Here is a 14,917-nt window from a genome sequence, read left to right as displayed (position 1 = left end):
CCTCTCTACTCTCTTCCTCCTCCTTTCTTCTCTTTTGGATTTGTTCTGTTCATTTTATGTCCTCCTTTTCATTTGTCCAACTTGTGTCCGTGTCTATTTGTCTCCCCCTTGTGTTTCTTTCATGCGCTCACGTATACTCGGCCTGGTAAGCCAAGGGAGCGTGATTACCTCAAGACATTGCGGTTGGTGAGTTCGGCAGAAGCATGTGCGGTTGAGCAGCATGGAGATGCGCAGGATGATGATAAGGGGGTAGGTGTGGTTCGCCATCCTCCCCCTTGTAACACAACTAATGCAGCGCGTTCCGTGGACCTTAACGAGAGTGGAACAACAATCCCACCGCAGGCTTTTTACTTTAGTGGACCGTAGTAAGCACTATAGTAATCTGTTTATATGGTTAGGTCAAGTTGCATTCTCTTCGATTTTATGATAGAAGTTTGTGTGCAACGCTGTGCTTGATGCTGCTGTGTAGAATAGGGAGTGGCCCAATGTATTGCTTTAGAAATTCTAGCGGAGAAGCAGAGATGGATTACATGATTGAAATGTGCTTGGCTTATGAACTAAAGGCCCAAGATCATGTTCAATTCATTGTTTTTTCTCAACACAAAAAACATATATTGTGCATGCCATAGTAAAGTAAAAGAACCTCACCATGCACTTTCATCTTGGATTGCAAGAGCATGTACAAATCAATCACATTTGAAACACAACACATTACTGTGTGATTCACAAGATCTCGGCCTGGGTGTTTAAGTCCAACCTCAATAGCTTTGTGCATCATTGAGCCATTCAATCAAACTGAATGTCAAACTTTATGAACCACTGGACATTTTTCATCAGATAGTGGCTTTCTATTGTATTCATTGTATACCAACAGAAGGCCACTTGACTGATTGTGCCAAGTTAATGAGAGTGAGCCATTGAGGAAAATGCTTTTTGAATGTTGTCACTCTGCTATTGAAGTGAAAGGGATTCCTCTGCCTCTTCTCTTGGCTAGCCAGGAGAGTAATTACTGAATCCAGAGGGCTGTGCTGCAGCTCATCCCTGGGTCGTATTCTGCTGTTGTGGATCGGCAGGGGACTGGCTGGCTTGTGACTCAGTTTCCATCTCATTATTTCACGCTGTGGCCCTCCATTGTCACAGGAGTTTGGCTCTCTGCTCACATTATGACACTCAGTCCTCACAGCTATATGAAACCTAAATGCTTTTTGGATTAGGGAAAGGCCTTTATTGTTTGTGTGATTAGTCCTCATTGGGATGAGTTTTTCACTCATTTCCGGTAAGCTCCTGCCCAAGTCAGCACTGATTCTATCAGATGATGTGTTCTGTCAGTTCACAGTTGAGAGTGCATAGATACATGCATTTTCTATCTAGTAAATACAGTGTGTAACAGTTGCGTCATTTCAGCTAAACCTAGGTTACGGCAAAGTGATACAAACATTTGACATTTGATGAAAATTCCTCTCAAGTGAATTTTGATCAAATTGAAGCTCATTACTGCATTTCTACACTCTAGTTTAGTTTCATGTCAAGTCAAACTGCAGTTACCTAGCTAAAGCCATCTACTACAGCCATCTTTACCTTGTTTTGAGAAAAAGTTGTGCTGTTCCCTACAGCTGCATAGATGCGCTCTTCATAAAGCCAGCCAGCCATACAAACAGCCTTTCCTCCCTCTCCCAGGCGTCCGCATGGTCCTGAAGTCAGCCCAGTAATACCGCTAAACTGCATTTGCCTTTTAATCAGGATTGGAATTATTTGAGTAGCCTATTTTAAATTGTTCGTATTGAGCTAGGGTATGTTCGACTACCATACCCAATTGACGCCCCTGGTGTGTAGTAATAGCAGTGATTTGTAGCAATGACCACCCTGGCTCCGGATTTGTTGGTTCCTTCCCTTTTGGTTTTTCTCTATTTCCCTCAGCAGATGAGTGGGTAAGACCCTGGCAGAAGCATTGCCTGTGTCCTCATACTACTAATGGTCTGGTGAGTCCCTGGTCCTTGGAAAGGGAGAAACCACATGGCAACGTCACTAACATGTCCACCTCTTCCCGTTCCTCCTCTACGCCCACAGCCTCGGGAAAAAGGGAGGATGCGGTTCCACAGACTCCAGAATGTACAGATAGCACTGGACTACTTAAAGAGGCGGCAGGTAAGAATCAATCACATTTGCCCGGAATGCTAGAACATACGTGTTGAGGAATTTCTGATAACCAATTCACCATGTGAAGCTATTGAAAAGCACACTGAATGCCCACATCAAAACAGAAACACTGCTCATACCATGACAGGGATAACTAATATCATTACCTCATAAAGGGTTCAATACCTCCCTCATCATGACTCACAATAGAGGACATGCTGAATCCATCTACCAAGGGTGGTTACGTCTCTGATTGCCCCTCCCCCACATCCACCACAGTCAGGAAGTGATAGAGATGGAGAACAGTGCTCACTGCCCAGCTACAGCCTGCCAGAGATGACGTCAGTGAAAGCAACCCAAGGCCTGAGACAAAGGATTCATAGATCATTAAATTGTGCCATTGTTTTAATGACATACCAGGCCCATTCACACCTCATTCATATTCATAAACAGACAAATGAAAGATTCACATGCTTTTTTTCTACCCTGCTGTTGATTTAAGGCTGTAATGTATCATAATAAGGGTGGAGGTGGCATCAATGTTGCAATGAACTGTGGGAAGGATAGATTAGATCTTATATTATTACAAATAGCTATGCCCAGACTTGAAAAAGCACCATTTTAAAGGGTGAAAGAAAATTGCCTCTGCTTTTGGTTTCACTGCTTGCTTCCCTCTCTCATAATAAAATAAAATTGCGTTTATTTGCACATGACAGGGATTGTCATGCATATCAATGAAAGGCCATGATTTAAACATAATGGCATATTATTTTCAATCAAATTAGGTAGAGTACCAAGCATGGCAATTTCAGACAACGGACCACAATAAAGTATTTGCATATGGAATGATGAATATTTATTTGGAACAATATCAAACTGCATTAGTTTATTAGAATGAGAACATGATATTTCAGCACATTACTATAAACTACCACACTATAGTGCCCTCTTGTGGTATAAAGGTGTAAAACTGTGATTTACTAGGACAACTTCGTTACCAGTTGATGGTAGCATCTGTTTTGGGGATTTCCACTCAGACATTACCCTCATAATATTTATGCTTTTTTTATGCTTAATTTAAAAGGGGATTTCTAAATGATCTGTTACAGTGAGTATGATGACACTAATACTGATGAACAAATTCAAATTCTCACTCATGTATATGTACACTGTTTATTACCAGTTGAAATAGAGACGTATTCAGCTGTTCTTCAGGGATGTTAACCTACACTGTTAAGAATAAAGGTGCTTTGCGGATCAATATAAAACATTTCTTAAGCTGATGTAGATTTGGAATGCATCACTTCTGTGTATCAGGCTTATTATACAACTGTTTATAACTGTTTTCTTCAGGTCAAACTAGTCAACATCAGGAATGATGACATCACAGACGGGAATCCCAAATTAACACTGGGATTGATATGGACCATAATTCTGCACTTTCAGGTAAGAGTTCATCACAAATCACACATTTTGTTCATACTGTGTTTTTCATTTTGCGGCTATGTGAATCAGTGTGCTAGTATCCTTTCTCCATTGCTGTTATTTTTTTCTTAGCAAATGATAATCAGTGTTCATATGCCATTGTGTTATTATTGTTAATTTGGTTGAGGAATAGGAGGATCATATCCAGCTATATTATGTCATGTATGGAGCTGAGAGATGAGGTCTCTTGTTTCGACCAAATTTAGATATCTGTCATTTAAAAGGTTCTGGATTGAGGTATTATGTTTCTCTTACATTTTACAGTAAATTATAGTATATTGAAGCCAGTGTGATTGAAAAGCTAGCGTGTTGCTTAAACTCGCTACAGTTCTGTATGTTTTAGGATTAACTTGCACAAGACTGTGACATTTGGTTCAGTTTGAACCATCTAAACCAGTGGTCACCAACCGGTCGATCGTGATCGACTGGTTGATCTTCAAGGCATTCCTAGTCGATCACCAAACTTTTCTGTAGAAAAGCCAATGATAAAGGCTTGCGCTCCTTTTTCTAAATTTGTGTTTTGCTGTTCACGTTAGGTGCACTTGAGTCAGAAGCCCTGAGCACCGGGTAGGCAAAATGTTAGCATTTTGAACCATTTCATTTGTCTGAAAAGAGCGGGAGATTTGTGGATAAATCGAGTTCGCCAACAGCACTGGCCAATTGGATAGCTCAAATCACCGTGCCTAAAGCTTCCACAAACCTGGCCACAAAGTTTGATACTAGCCTATGTGAGATTTCATAACTTTTAAAAACATAACCAGAGAGAGACTGTCGAAGAATACAGCAAAGAGCTGCTGTTTTTATGAGTGAGTTCATTTTTACGTTTTTATTCAGCACTGTCAACACTGTTTTTATTCAACACTATTTCAAAACATAAAACACGCTTCTCCCTACTTCCACTCACACAGCAGCTGCAATGAATGAGTAGCCAAGTGTATTAGCAGCTCGTAGTGTTTATTTTAATATTGAGGAATATTTCACTTTCTCTGGTCATAGGAACAAGATGAATTTGTGCATGAGGCAGATACAGTGTGACTCGAGTTTCGCCATCAGGTGGAAGACAGTGTCCCCTCTCTGGTCAGTCTCACTGGAGGAAAGGAAGGAGAGAGCAGGGACCATGAGAGGCAGACCTTCTGCTGCTCTCTCCATCCCTCTGCTGAGACTAATGCTGTGTTCAAAACAACTGGGAACTGGGAACTTGGAAATCTCAGACATCTGACTTCAGTGCATTCAATACTGGGAACTCTGAATAAAATGAGATCCAACTGGGAAAAATAGTTTTGAACATCATCCAACTCAGAATTCCAAGCCGGAAATTTGGGCATCTTTCTAGAGCTCCGACTTTCCGACCTGAAGATCACTGACGTCATAATTTGGCCTAGTTTTTTTTCAGTTCCCTCTTGTCTTGAAAGCACCATGCAGGTCAGTCCAGTAAAATTAAAAAGGAAATTATTTGCAAATTATTTCAATTTATACTCAGCCGTGCCTCGCAAGTGCAACACCAACTGATCTATTTTGTTGTCAAAGCTTGAGTTTTGAAATATAATATGGTCTGAGAAGAACAATAGGCAGGCCAGGCCTATATCCAATATGCTGTGATAATGTATTAGGCCTACTGCACAAAGATCGTTCCTACAGAACTGTTTTTATTAGGTTAATGTAAAAAAAAATTAAGTTATGTTTAAAAAAAAATCTGAGCGGTAGAGCGCAGCTAGCTTTTTGACTGCGAAAGTGAACTTGACTCAGAAAAGGTTGGCGACCACTAAACTGTCAGTTTCTCTTTTTATAGCTGTTGTTCCCTCGTTGGCCACAAGATGTCAAACCAGTCTAACAAAGTGTCATGCCAATGGTTATTTTAACATAGGCCTATGTCTGTGGCTGTTTGCCTGCTGGCACATACAGGTAACTGACAAAATAAAGGAAACACCAACGTAAAGTGTCTTAATAGCGCATTGGGCCACCAGGAGCCGCCAGAACAGCTTCAATGCGCCTTGGCAAAGATTCTACAAGTGTCTGGAACTCTATTGGAGGGATGCGAAACCATTCTTCCATGAGAAATTTCATCATTTGGTGTTTTGTTGATGGTTGTGGAAATAAAGGCGCTGCTCCAGAATCTCCCATAAGTCTTCAACTGGGTTGAGATCTGGTGACTGACACACACACACACACACACACACACACACACCCTTTAAACCTCTTTCAAAGTCATTGAGATCTCTTCTAGCCATGGTAGCGAAAATAATGGGCAACTGGGCATTTTTATCCATGACCCTAAGCATGATAGGATGTTAATTGCTTAATTAACTCAGGAACCGCACCTGTGTGGAAGCACCTGCTTTCAAAATAGACTACCGTTCAAAAGTTTGCGGTCACTTAGAAATGTCCTTGTTTTCGAAAGAAAAGCAATTTTGTTGTCCATTAAAATAACATCAAATTGATCAGAAATACAGTGTAGACATTGTTAATGTTGTAAATGGCTATTGTAGCTGAAAATGGCAGATTTTTTATGGAATATCTACATAGGCGTACAGAGGCCCATTATCAGCAACCATCAGTCCTGTGTTGCAATTACACGTTGTGTTTTCTAATCCAAGTTTATCATTTTAAAAGGCTAATTGATAATTAGAAAACCCTTTTGCAATAATGTTAGCACAGATGAAAATTGTTGTGCTGATTAAAGAAGCAATAAAACTGGCCTTCTTGAGACTAGTTGAGTATCTGGAGCATCAGCAATTGTCGGTTCGATTACAGGCTCAAAATGGCCAGAAACAAATAACTTTCTTCTGAAACTTGTCAGTCTATTCATGTTCTGAGAAATGAAGGCTATTCCATGCGAGAAATTGCCAAGAAACTGAAGATCTCGTACAACGCTGTGTACTATTCCCTTCACAGAACAGCGCAAACTGGCTCTAACCAGAATAGAAAGAGGAGTGGGAGGCCCCAGTGCATAACTGAGCAAGAGGACAAATACATTAGTGTCTAGTTTGAGAAACAGACGCCTCACAGGTCCTCAACTGGCAGCTTCATTAAATAGTACCCGCAAAACACCAGTCTCAACGTCAACAGTGAAGAGGCGACTCTGGTATGCTGACCTTCTACGCAGAGTTGCAAAGAAAAAGCCATATCTCAGACTGCCCATCTTAATCTTTTCTTTTTATTGCCCAGTCTGAGATATGGCAAAATTGCAAAAGGGTTTTCTAATGATCAATTAGCCTTTTAAAATGATAAACTTGGATTAGCAAACACAGCGTGCCATTGGAACACAGAACTGATGGTTGCTGATAATGGGCCTCTGTACACCTATGTAGATATTCCATTAAAAATCAGCTGTTTCCAGGTACAATAGACATTTACAACATTAACAATGTCTACACTGTATTTCTGATCAATTTGTTGTTATTTTAATGGACAACAAAAATGCTTTTCTTTCAAAAACAAGGACATTTCTAAGTGACCGCAAACTTTTGAACGGTAGTGTACTTTGTTTCCTTTATTTTGGCAATGACATGTACATGCCTCAGTTATTATAGTTATTATTATGCCTCAGTTATTATGGCTGTTAAAAGTGACAGAATAAGAATGATCACCCACTCTGCACATATTCTATTGATGGCTGGTGATTCAGATGTGTCGATATTCACTTAGGGTAGTAATGGGTCCTTTCCTGAGAGCGATGGTCTCTTTCCAGTTCTGCACTTACAAGTGTAAAAGCTCCCCAGTGACAATGACAGGTGGATGTTGAGAATGGTGTTGTGATGGTGTGATTAGTAACCTTGCTGGACACTTGAAGACTTGCACTAGCTCCACGAGCTAATGGCTATCTGAGCTGAAATGGCTAAATGGTAATTAGGTGTTTGTACTGTTTGTGCTTCAGTGTTGAATTAAAAGGAGGGAAGACGTTGGACACGTCCCTCCCTCCAGCGTTATGTGTTGTGTGATGATGAGTGCAGGAAATAGTTTGTTTGTGTAGAGCAGGGTTGCACAACCCTGTTCCTGGAGCGCTACCCTCCTGTAGGTTTTCGCTCCAACCCCAGGTGTTACTAACCTGATTCATCTTATCAACCTGCTAATTATTAGAATCAGGTGTGCTAGATTAGGGTTGGAGCAAAAACCTACAGGATGGTAGCTCTCCAGGAACATGGTTGGGCAGTCCTGGTGTAGAGTAAGTGTCCCTTTCTTCATCCCGCCTATAGCCTAATGTTAATCCGTTTTCGGTGTCCCTCCTTCCATTGTTTTCACAGGCTACAGCAGACCCCACACCCTGAGAACATTTGTGCCCATGTCTGTCTAGTACCACACAGTTTTTACTGTGTTGCTGCAGCTGTACATTCTCCAACATGCATATGGAGGCTTGCCGTCAAGCCGTAAACCCACACACACACACACGCCTGCACACTGGGGGGTGTATGGCTTCATCAGTAGCAGCACTAGGAGGATCTAGTGTTGCATTTCTGAGGCCTAGTGAAGCACACCAGTCTCTCTCTCTCTCTCTCTCTCTCTCTCTCTCTCTCTCTCTCTCTCTCTCTCTCTCTCTCTCTCTCTCTCTCTCTCTCTCTCTCTCTCTCTCTCTCTCTCTCTCTCTCTCTCTCTCTCTCTCTCTCTCTCTCTCTCTCTCTTTCTCAGGCCCCTGCTATGGATTATTAATATCTCTGGCACAGTCTGCAGGCTTGACTACTGGGTTACAGTATGGGAGAGGAATGTTAGCAGTAGCTAGCGTTATGACACCCTGACCTAGAACCAGACCATGGTAGAAGGACATGGAAAAATAAGCACTGATAGTTAGCCACAGTTAATCTACAATCGAAAACTCCTTGACCGAATTCTTATATTTCTCTGTGAGTGTACTGTACAATCCAACAGACAGAGAGCAGATATGTCCAGTTGCTTGCTTCAACATCTACCCTCTCTCTCCCCTGTTGCCTGCACAGCCCAGACTCCTCGAGGTCTGGTAAAAACACAATAAAAGACTGAATATTTTGAAAGTGAATCATTTGAAGTGCTTGTTGAAGAAGTGGTGAAAAAATGCAATCATTTACATTTTTTCTTATGGCTTGGAATCATAAAACATGCTGACAGGTAGCTTGGGTGATGTGTGCCTACACCTGCCCCTGTCACTCATGCAAGCCGTTGGGCGTTTGTACTAGCTAGTAGCTATGGACCTGTAGCTTCTTGATTTTTCAGGGTTGCAGGGCACAGAGGGAGAAAATGTTGATCAGTTACGTGTGGGGTTTAAGCCCAGCTGGCAGAAACACAATGTGACATAGCGATGAACCCAACCCTGTTTGGATGCTACGTGACTCTATCGGAAAGGTTTTGGGAGGACCAAGTTGACATTACCTTTAGTATGATGATCCAGCCATTCGGTCATGCTCATCCAATGACATTTTATTACTTCTCTGATATTTTTCCTTTTAAGAATGTCTTCTGAGAATGTGTCATTCATCCATCACTTGCTATGGTTTGATAGGAACTGAAGCTAAAGACTGTAGCGATTTGAAGTTAAGACTATTACCTCTTGTTAAGAATTAGTTTACAAAGGTGTCTCCCAGGTGTGTTTACATACTGTATACATTGAAGTCCCTGTTGTATTTCCTACAATGGGATGCATATTGAGAAGGCTGGTGCATTGCCTTCCTTTCATGTGAATAACTGCAGTGAAACCTGAATACACTGCAATGACGATGCTCCATACTGTAGCTCTTTGGTCTCTGCAGTGTCGTCTGACTGACAGTCAAGGTCTCCAAGAGTTACAGTCAAGGTCCTGTCAGATGTCTCAATAAACTGGGGACGGAGAGGCACACGAAAACAAATGACAAATCCCACTGACAGAAACCAATCTACGGAGGCTTTGACTTGTTTCACCAGGGTAGATAATACAGGCGAATGTGACAGGATGGAGTCTTCATCTCAATATAATGTACACGTCTCTCTCTCTTCCCTCCTTCTGTCCTTCCACCCGTCTCTAGCCTTTGTCATTTGCCGATCAAACAAGAGATTAAAGACAGAGCCATTTGCAGGGAGCACTAACATCCTGTTAGACGGGTGGATAAAAACAATGAAAGGATACAGTATGATGACGTTGCAAAAAAAGGCTAAGATGAGTCAGCAAAATATAGGCCTATATTTTAAGACTTTATTCGATGCTGGAAGACTGTAATTATATTTTCCACATTGGTTTGCAATGAATGACAAATTACAGTTTGTCAAAACTCTGATATTATTGAAACACCACATGAATGAATATGAACATTTACATAGTAAGTAGATTTTCTATGAAAGTAAAAATAGGCTGCTCTTGTGTTATGGTTATTGAAGTAGTTTTGCTTTTGTGCAGTATACTGTGTATTGTGTATATACTGCAGCCAGCCAGGTATACAGTATGTAAACTGCAGGGCCTAGCAGACTGTAACCTTCAGGGGAAATGTCACTGTCGTCAGAATAGTGCCAGAGCCTGGTGGGACAGTTATTTTTAGTTGGGCTGTGCAAAGGAATTATATCTACTATTTCAATCAACGCTCATCCCGTGGCCTTGCCAATTTAACTCCATTTGTCAACTCACTTGTGGTTGTTAGGAACATTTTGTTGAATATAAAAAAAATAAAAAAAAATAAAAAAAGCTTTATATGCCTTTCATGGACCGTACTTGCTACACGTCACATATATAATGACATATAATCAAATCATTACGTTTGTTCCATAGGTCATATACATGAGTCACTTCTTGTGCAAAGTGTATACTGTATTTGCCCCCATTTGAAATGGGATGGCAATGATCCGACTGGATAATAGTGTTTGTTTAAACCATTGGACTCAAGCCCCACCTCTGGCTTTGCGATTGTATACAGTCTGATTAATAGGCAAAGTGAAAGTGCTTTGTTAGCCTGGCAGGATTTGCATTGGCTGCTTTTGTTGACCCATGCAGTCCTGTTATTTCTAAAGCCCCTATGATATGCAGGGATTCTCTCTGCTTGGTACGGCCTATCAGGGTAGTCCAACTTGCTGAGCAAAGTTTTCCCATACGGTGTAATCAGTGGCCATCAGCCGGCAGAGCAGAAAACCGACAGCCATCTGATCCTGTCCCGCTGCTCCCCCTCGCTCCCTCCACCCTCCTCAGACAGGCAGCCTCTTTACAAACAGGCACATTTGGGGAAACCTAACACCCGGAGGGGGTCTGGAGGTGCCCGTGTTTACACTTCAGATGAGGAGGACAGCACAGGAGGACGGACCAAAACAGGAACCAGAGCTGTTTCTCTCTCTTTCAGCTGTGAGGTAGAAATGTGTGGGACGTGGCTGTGCCTCTGCCTCTGCCTCTCCTGCGGTGCATTTATGGTGCTTGTGTTGAATTAGCCGGGCCAGGGAAACGTTTCAAAGGTCAGAGTCTGAGAGACGATTCCTGAGAGCAGAGTCGAGAGGAGAGGAGAGCAGTCACTGAAGAAAGGAGTGACGGAAGGAAGTGCCTGGGACATTTCAGCTTCTTCTGGGAGTTTGCGACAGACAGACAGACAGACAGACTCTCTCTCCCCAGCCAACCCAGCTCTGTATGGAGGGGAGGGGTGTTTGTGTCTGCTGCCGGGCTGCCTGCCATCGCTTCCTCTCTGCCCCCTTGGAGGGAAAGTATGGCTGCCTCTTGGTGGAATAACGGAGCTCTAGATCAAGTTAAGTTCACTTGCGGAATCCCAGCATGAAAACTACAGTTAGAAGGAACTAAACACTGTTTATAGAAAGGGAATGCATGACTGACAGTCATGGGCAATGTTTGTGGCTGTGTACGGGGCCCAAAAGAGGAATGCTATGTGGACCCCACCAAAGCTCCGCTCAGCCCCGAGTCCAAAGAGCTCAGTGGCCGGCGCTACTTCCAGAGGAAGAAGAAGAGGAAATCGGGGGAGTTTCAGAGGCCGGAATCCCTCCGGAGCCGAGGAGGAGAGAGTGTCCAGAGTGAGGAGGATATCCCCAGGAGGGTAGAGCTCCAGAATGGAGAAGACAGGGGCATCAGGGAGAGCCAGGCTGGGATGGAGGGAGCACCGGAAGGGGAGACACCCAGACCTAGGCTGGGAAGTATCAGCAAAGGGGTGTATGTTGGGGAGGTCCCCAAAGTTCCTCTTGGGAAGAAGTTAGCGTTGCGATCTGGACGAAGTTCTGCTCACCAGACAGACAGAGAGGCAAAGCTCCATGGCATCACCAAGACCTCCAGGAGTATCACTCCTAAGGATGGTCTGCTGGAAAAGAAGCTGCTACATAGGCAGCTGAGGCGGGCCGTGACATTCGGAGCCGTGGAGCATATGCTCCGGACCCTGAGAGGAGGCGGAGATTACAACCAATCTGGGAACCTAGAAGGGCTCCCCAAAATCATATGGCGCACTCAAGTGCACAGGAAGAGGAGGAGGAGGTCCCACAGCTGCTCTGATGGAGGGTCCCTCTCTCCAGATTATATGGAGCCTCTCCAAGCGTCTGCCAAGTGTACGTCTGCCCAACAAGAGGTAAACCAAGTGCAGGCTATTTATAGCCAGACAACATGTGTGGACCAAAATGTAATGTGCTACCGTATCAGTAGCTTGCTACTGTAACTCTGTAATACTGTACAACTGGTGGCTTGGTTTGGTTGCTCTTACATGATACAGATGCACTGTTATTTAAAATAGCAAACATGATCTTTTGAATAGTCATGAATGGTCAGTGCTTTTGTATGTTTTCGCTCTTCTGTGAAGTGTTGTTCGATTGCATTGGTGTTACATGTTTTGAGTTGATGTGTGATTTGATTTCACAGCACAATCTTTCCATATGCTGTACTGGCAGACTCCTAACCACCATTTGCTCTCTAAAACCATTCAGAAGACAACTATAATTATACTATGACATAGTGTAAGATTCCCTTTGAGTCAAACATAACTGGCATCATCACATGCTGGGATGTAGAGCTGTAATATTACAAGATAATTACAAAGTGCTGAGTAGTTAACTAACTTGTTTCACTGCTATGATTCTCCTCACAAGATATTTCACTCAGCAGTGTTTCTTGTGAGCCTCACCTCAGCTCAAGCTTGGTACTAAGATTCTACCCATTATGTCAAACCAGATTCTAAACAGGTTTTTGATCTTAAAGATTTAGTGTACCTCAGTGATAAACAGCTGGCATTTGGAAAGGTTATTTGTTCTCTTTGATTCTCCTTGAAATGTTGATTTGATTGCCCAGGTCCATGCAACTCGCCCACTCCTTACTTCTCAGACACAGCTTATATCATTGTCTGTGTTTTGCTACTAGATTTCCCCGCTTTTTTTCTAAAGGAAAATACCAAAGGAAGCAGCTTATAACGGCGAGACCACTATTTTCCATGACGTAATTCCAAGTATAGGAAAGTGCAACAACCTTGTGGACATGTGGTTCATTTGAGCCATTTTTACACAAATTAGTGGTTCAATCTGGCAGCACATAGCATCATCCTTTTAGTATGCCCCCAAATCTACTGAACACGACTGCTACAATACAGTGAGGGAAAAAAGTATTTGATCCCCTGCTGATTTTGTACGTTTGCCCACTGACAAAGAAATGATCAGTCTATAATTTTAATGGTAGGTTTATTTGAACAGTGAGAGACAGAATAACAACAAATAAATCCAGAAAAGCGCATATAAAAAATGTAATAAGTATTTGACCCCCTCTCAATCAGAAAGATTTCTGGCTCCCAGGTGTCTTTTATACAAGTAACGAGCTGAGATTAGGAGCACACTCTTAAAGGGAGTGCTCCTAATCTCAGTTTGTTACCTGTATAAAAGACACCTGTCCACAGAAGCAATCAATCAATCAGATTCCAAACTCTCCACCATGGCCAAGACCAAAGAGCTCTCCAAGGATGTCAGGGACAAGATTGTAGACCTACACAAGGCTGGAATGGGCTACAAGACCATCGCCAAGCAGCTTGGTGAGAACGTGACAACAGTTGGTGTGATTATTCGCAAATGGAAGAAACACAAAAGAACTGTCAATCTCCCTCGGCCTGGGGCTCCATGCAAGATCTCACCTCGTGGAGTTGCAATGATCATGGGAACGGTGAGGAATCAGCCCAGAACTACACGGGAGGATCTTGTCAATGATTTCAAGGCAGCTGGGACCATAGTCACCAAGAAAACAATTGGTAACACACTACGCCGTGAAGGACTGAAATCCTGCAGTGCCCGCAAGGTCCCCCTGCTCAAGAAAGCACATATACATGCCCGTCTGAAGTTTGCCAATGAACATCTGAATGATTCAGAGGAGAACTGGGTGAAAGTGTTGTGGTCAGATGAGACCAAAATCGAGCTCTTTGGCATCAACTCAACTCGCCCTGTTTGGAGGAGGACTAATGCTGCCTATGACCCCAAAAACACCATCCCCACCGTCAAACATGGAGGTGGAAACATCATGCTTTGGGGGTGTTTTTCTGCTAAGGGGACAGGACAACTTCACCGCATCAAAGGGACGATGGACGGGGCCATGTACCGTCAAATCTTGGGTGAGAACCTCCTTCCCTCAGCCCGGGCATTGAAAATGGGTTGTGGATGGGTATTCCAGCATGACAATTACCCAAAACACATGGCCAAGGCAACAAAGGAGTGGCTCAAGAAGAAGCACATTAAGGTCCTGGAGTGGCCTAGCCAGTCTCCAGACCTTAATCCCATAGAAAATCTGTGGAGGGTGCTGAAGGTTTGAGTTGCCAAACGTCAGCCTCGAAACCTTAATGACTTGGAGAAGATCTGCAAAGAGGAGTGGGACAAAATCTCTCCTGAGATGTGTGCAAACCTGGTGGCCAACTACAAGAAACGTCTGACCTCTGTGATTGCCAACAAGGGTTTTGCCACCAAGTACTAAGTCATGTTTTGCAGAGGGGTCAAATACTTATTTCCCTCATTAAAATGCAAATCAATTTATAACATTTTTGCCATGCGTTTTTCTGGATTATTTTGTTGTTATTCTGTCTCTCACTGTTCACATAAACCTACCATTAAGATTATAGACTGATCATGTCTTTGTCAGTGGGCAAACGTACAAAATCAGCAGGGGATCAAATACTTTTTTCCCTCACTGTATGTCATGTTACTCACATTCAACCCCAATTTCAATGTCCATTTTTGCTTACTCACCGGTTTGGGACAGATTTAGGGCTAAGGTTAATTGATAGTTTCAATTCTGTTGACAGTTAGTTGAACATACAGTATACTGAACATCTACAGTCATGGTCAAAAGTTGAGAATGACACAAGTATTGTTCTTCACAAAGTTTGCTGCTTCAGTGTTATGATATATTTTTATCAGATGTTACTAT

The 14,917-nt window shown here is 42.7% G+C and overlaps 1 protein-coding gene across 2 annotated transcripts in view; it reads left to right on the top strand.

Moving 5' to 3' along the window:
* The window catches only part of LOC311132554 (dystonin-like), a gene marked incomplete at its 5' end in the record, with an annotated part of 177,663 nt that overhangs the window by 45,430 nt on the left and 117,316 nt on the right, over window positions 1-14,917 (top strand). The window contains 2 exons of one of the 2 annotated variants that reach the window (XM_084165817.1): window positions 2,068-2,145; window positions 3,490-3,582. In XM_084165817.1, the coding sequence (XP_084021943.1) occupies window positions 2,068-2,145; window positions 3,490-3,582 (171 nt within the window). Of the gene's footprint in view, window positions 1-2,067; window positions 2,146-3,489; window positions 3,583-10,530; window positions 12,099-14,917 lie in introns of those variants that run through there. The other variant, XM_084165816.1, reaches the window with a different exon arrangement.

The sequence above is a fragment of the Coregonus lavaretus genome, assembly GCF_964263955.1.
Source record: "Coregonus lavaretus genome assembly, chromosome: 1".
Classification (NCBI taxonomy): Eukaryota; Metazoa; Chordata; class Actinopteri; order Salmoniformes; family Salmonidae; genus Coregonus; species Coregonus lavaretus.
Note: the sequence above shows the minus strand (reverse complement) of the source record. Positions and strands in the feature narration are given on the sequence as shown.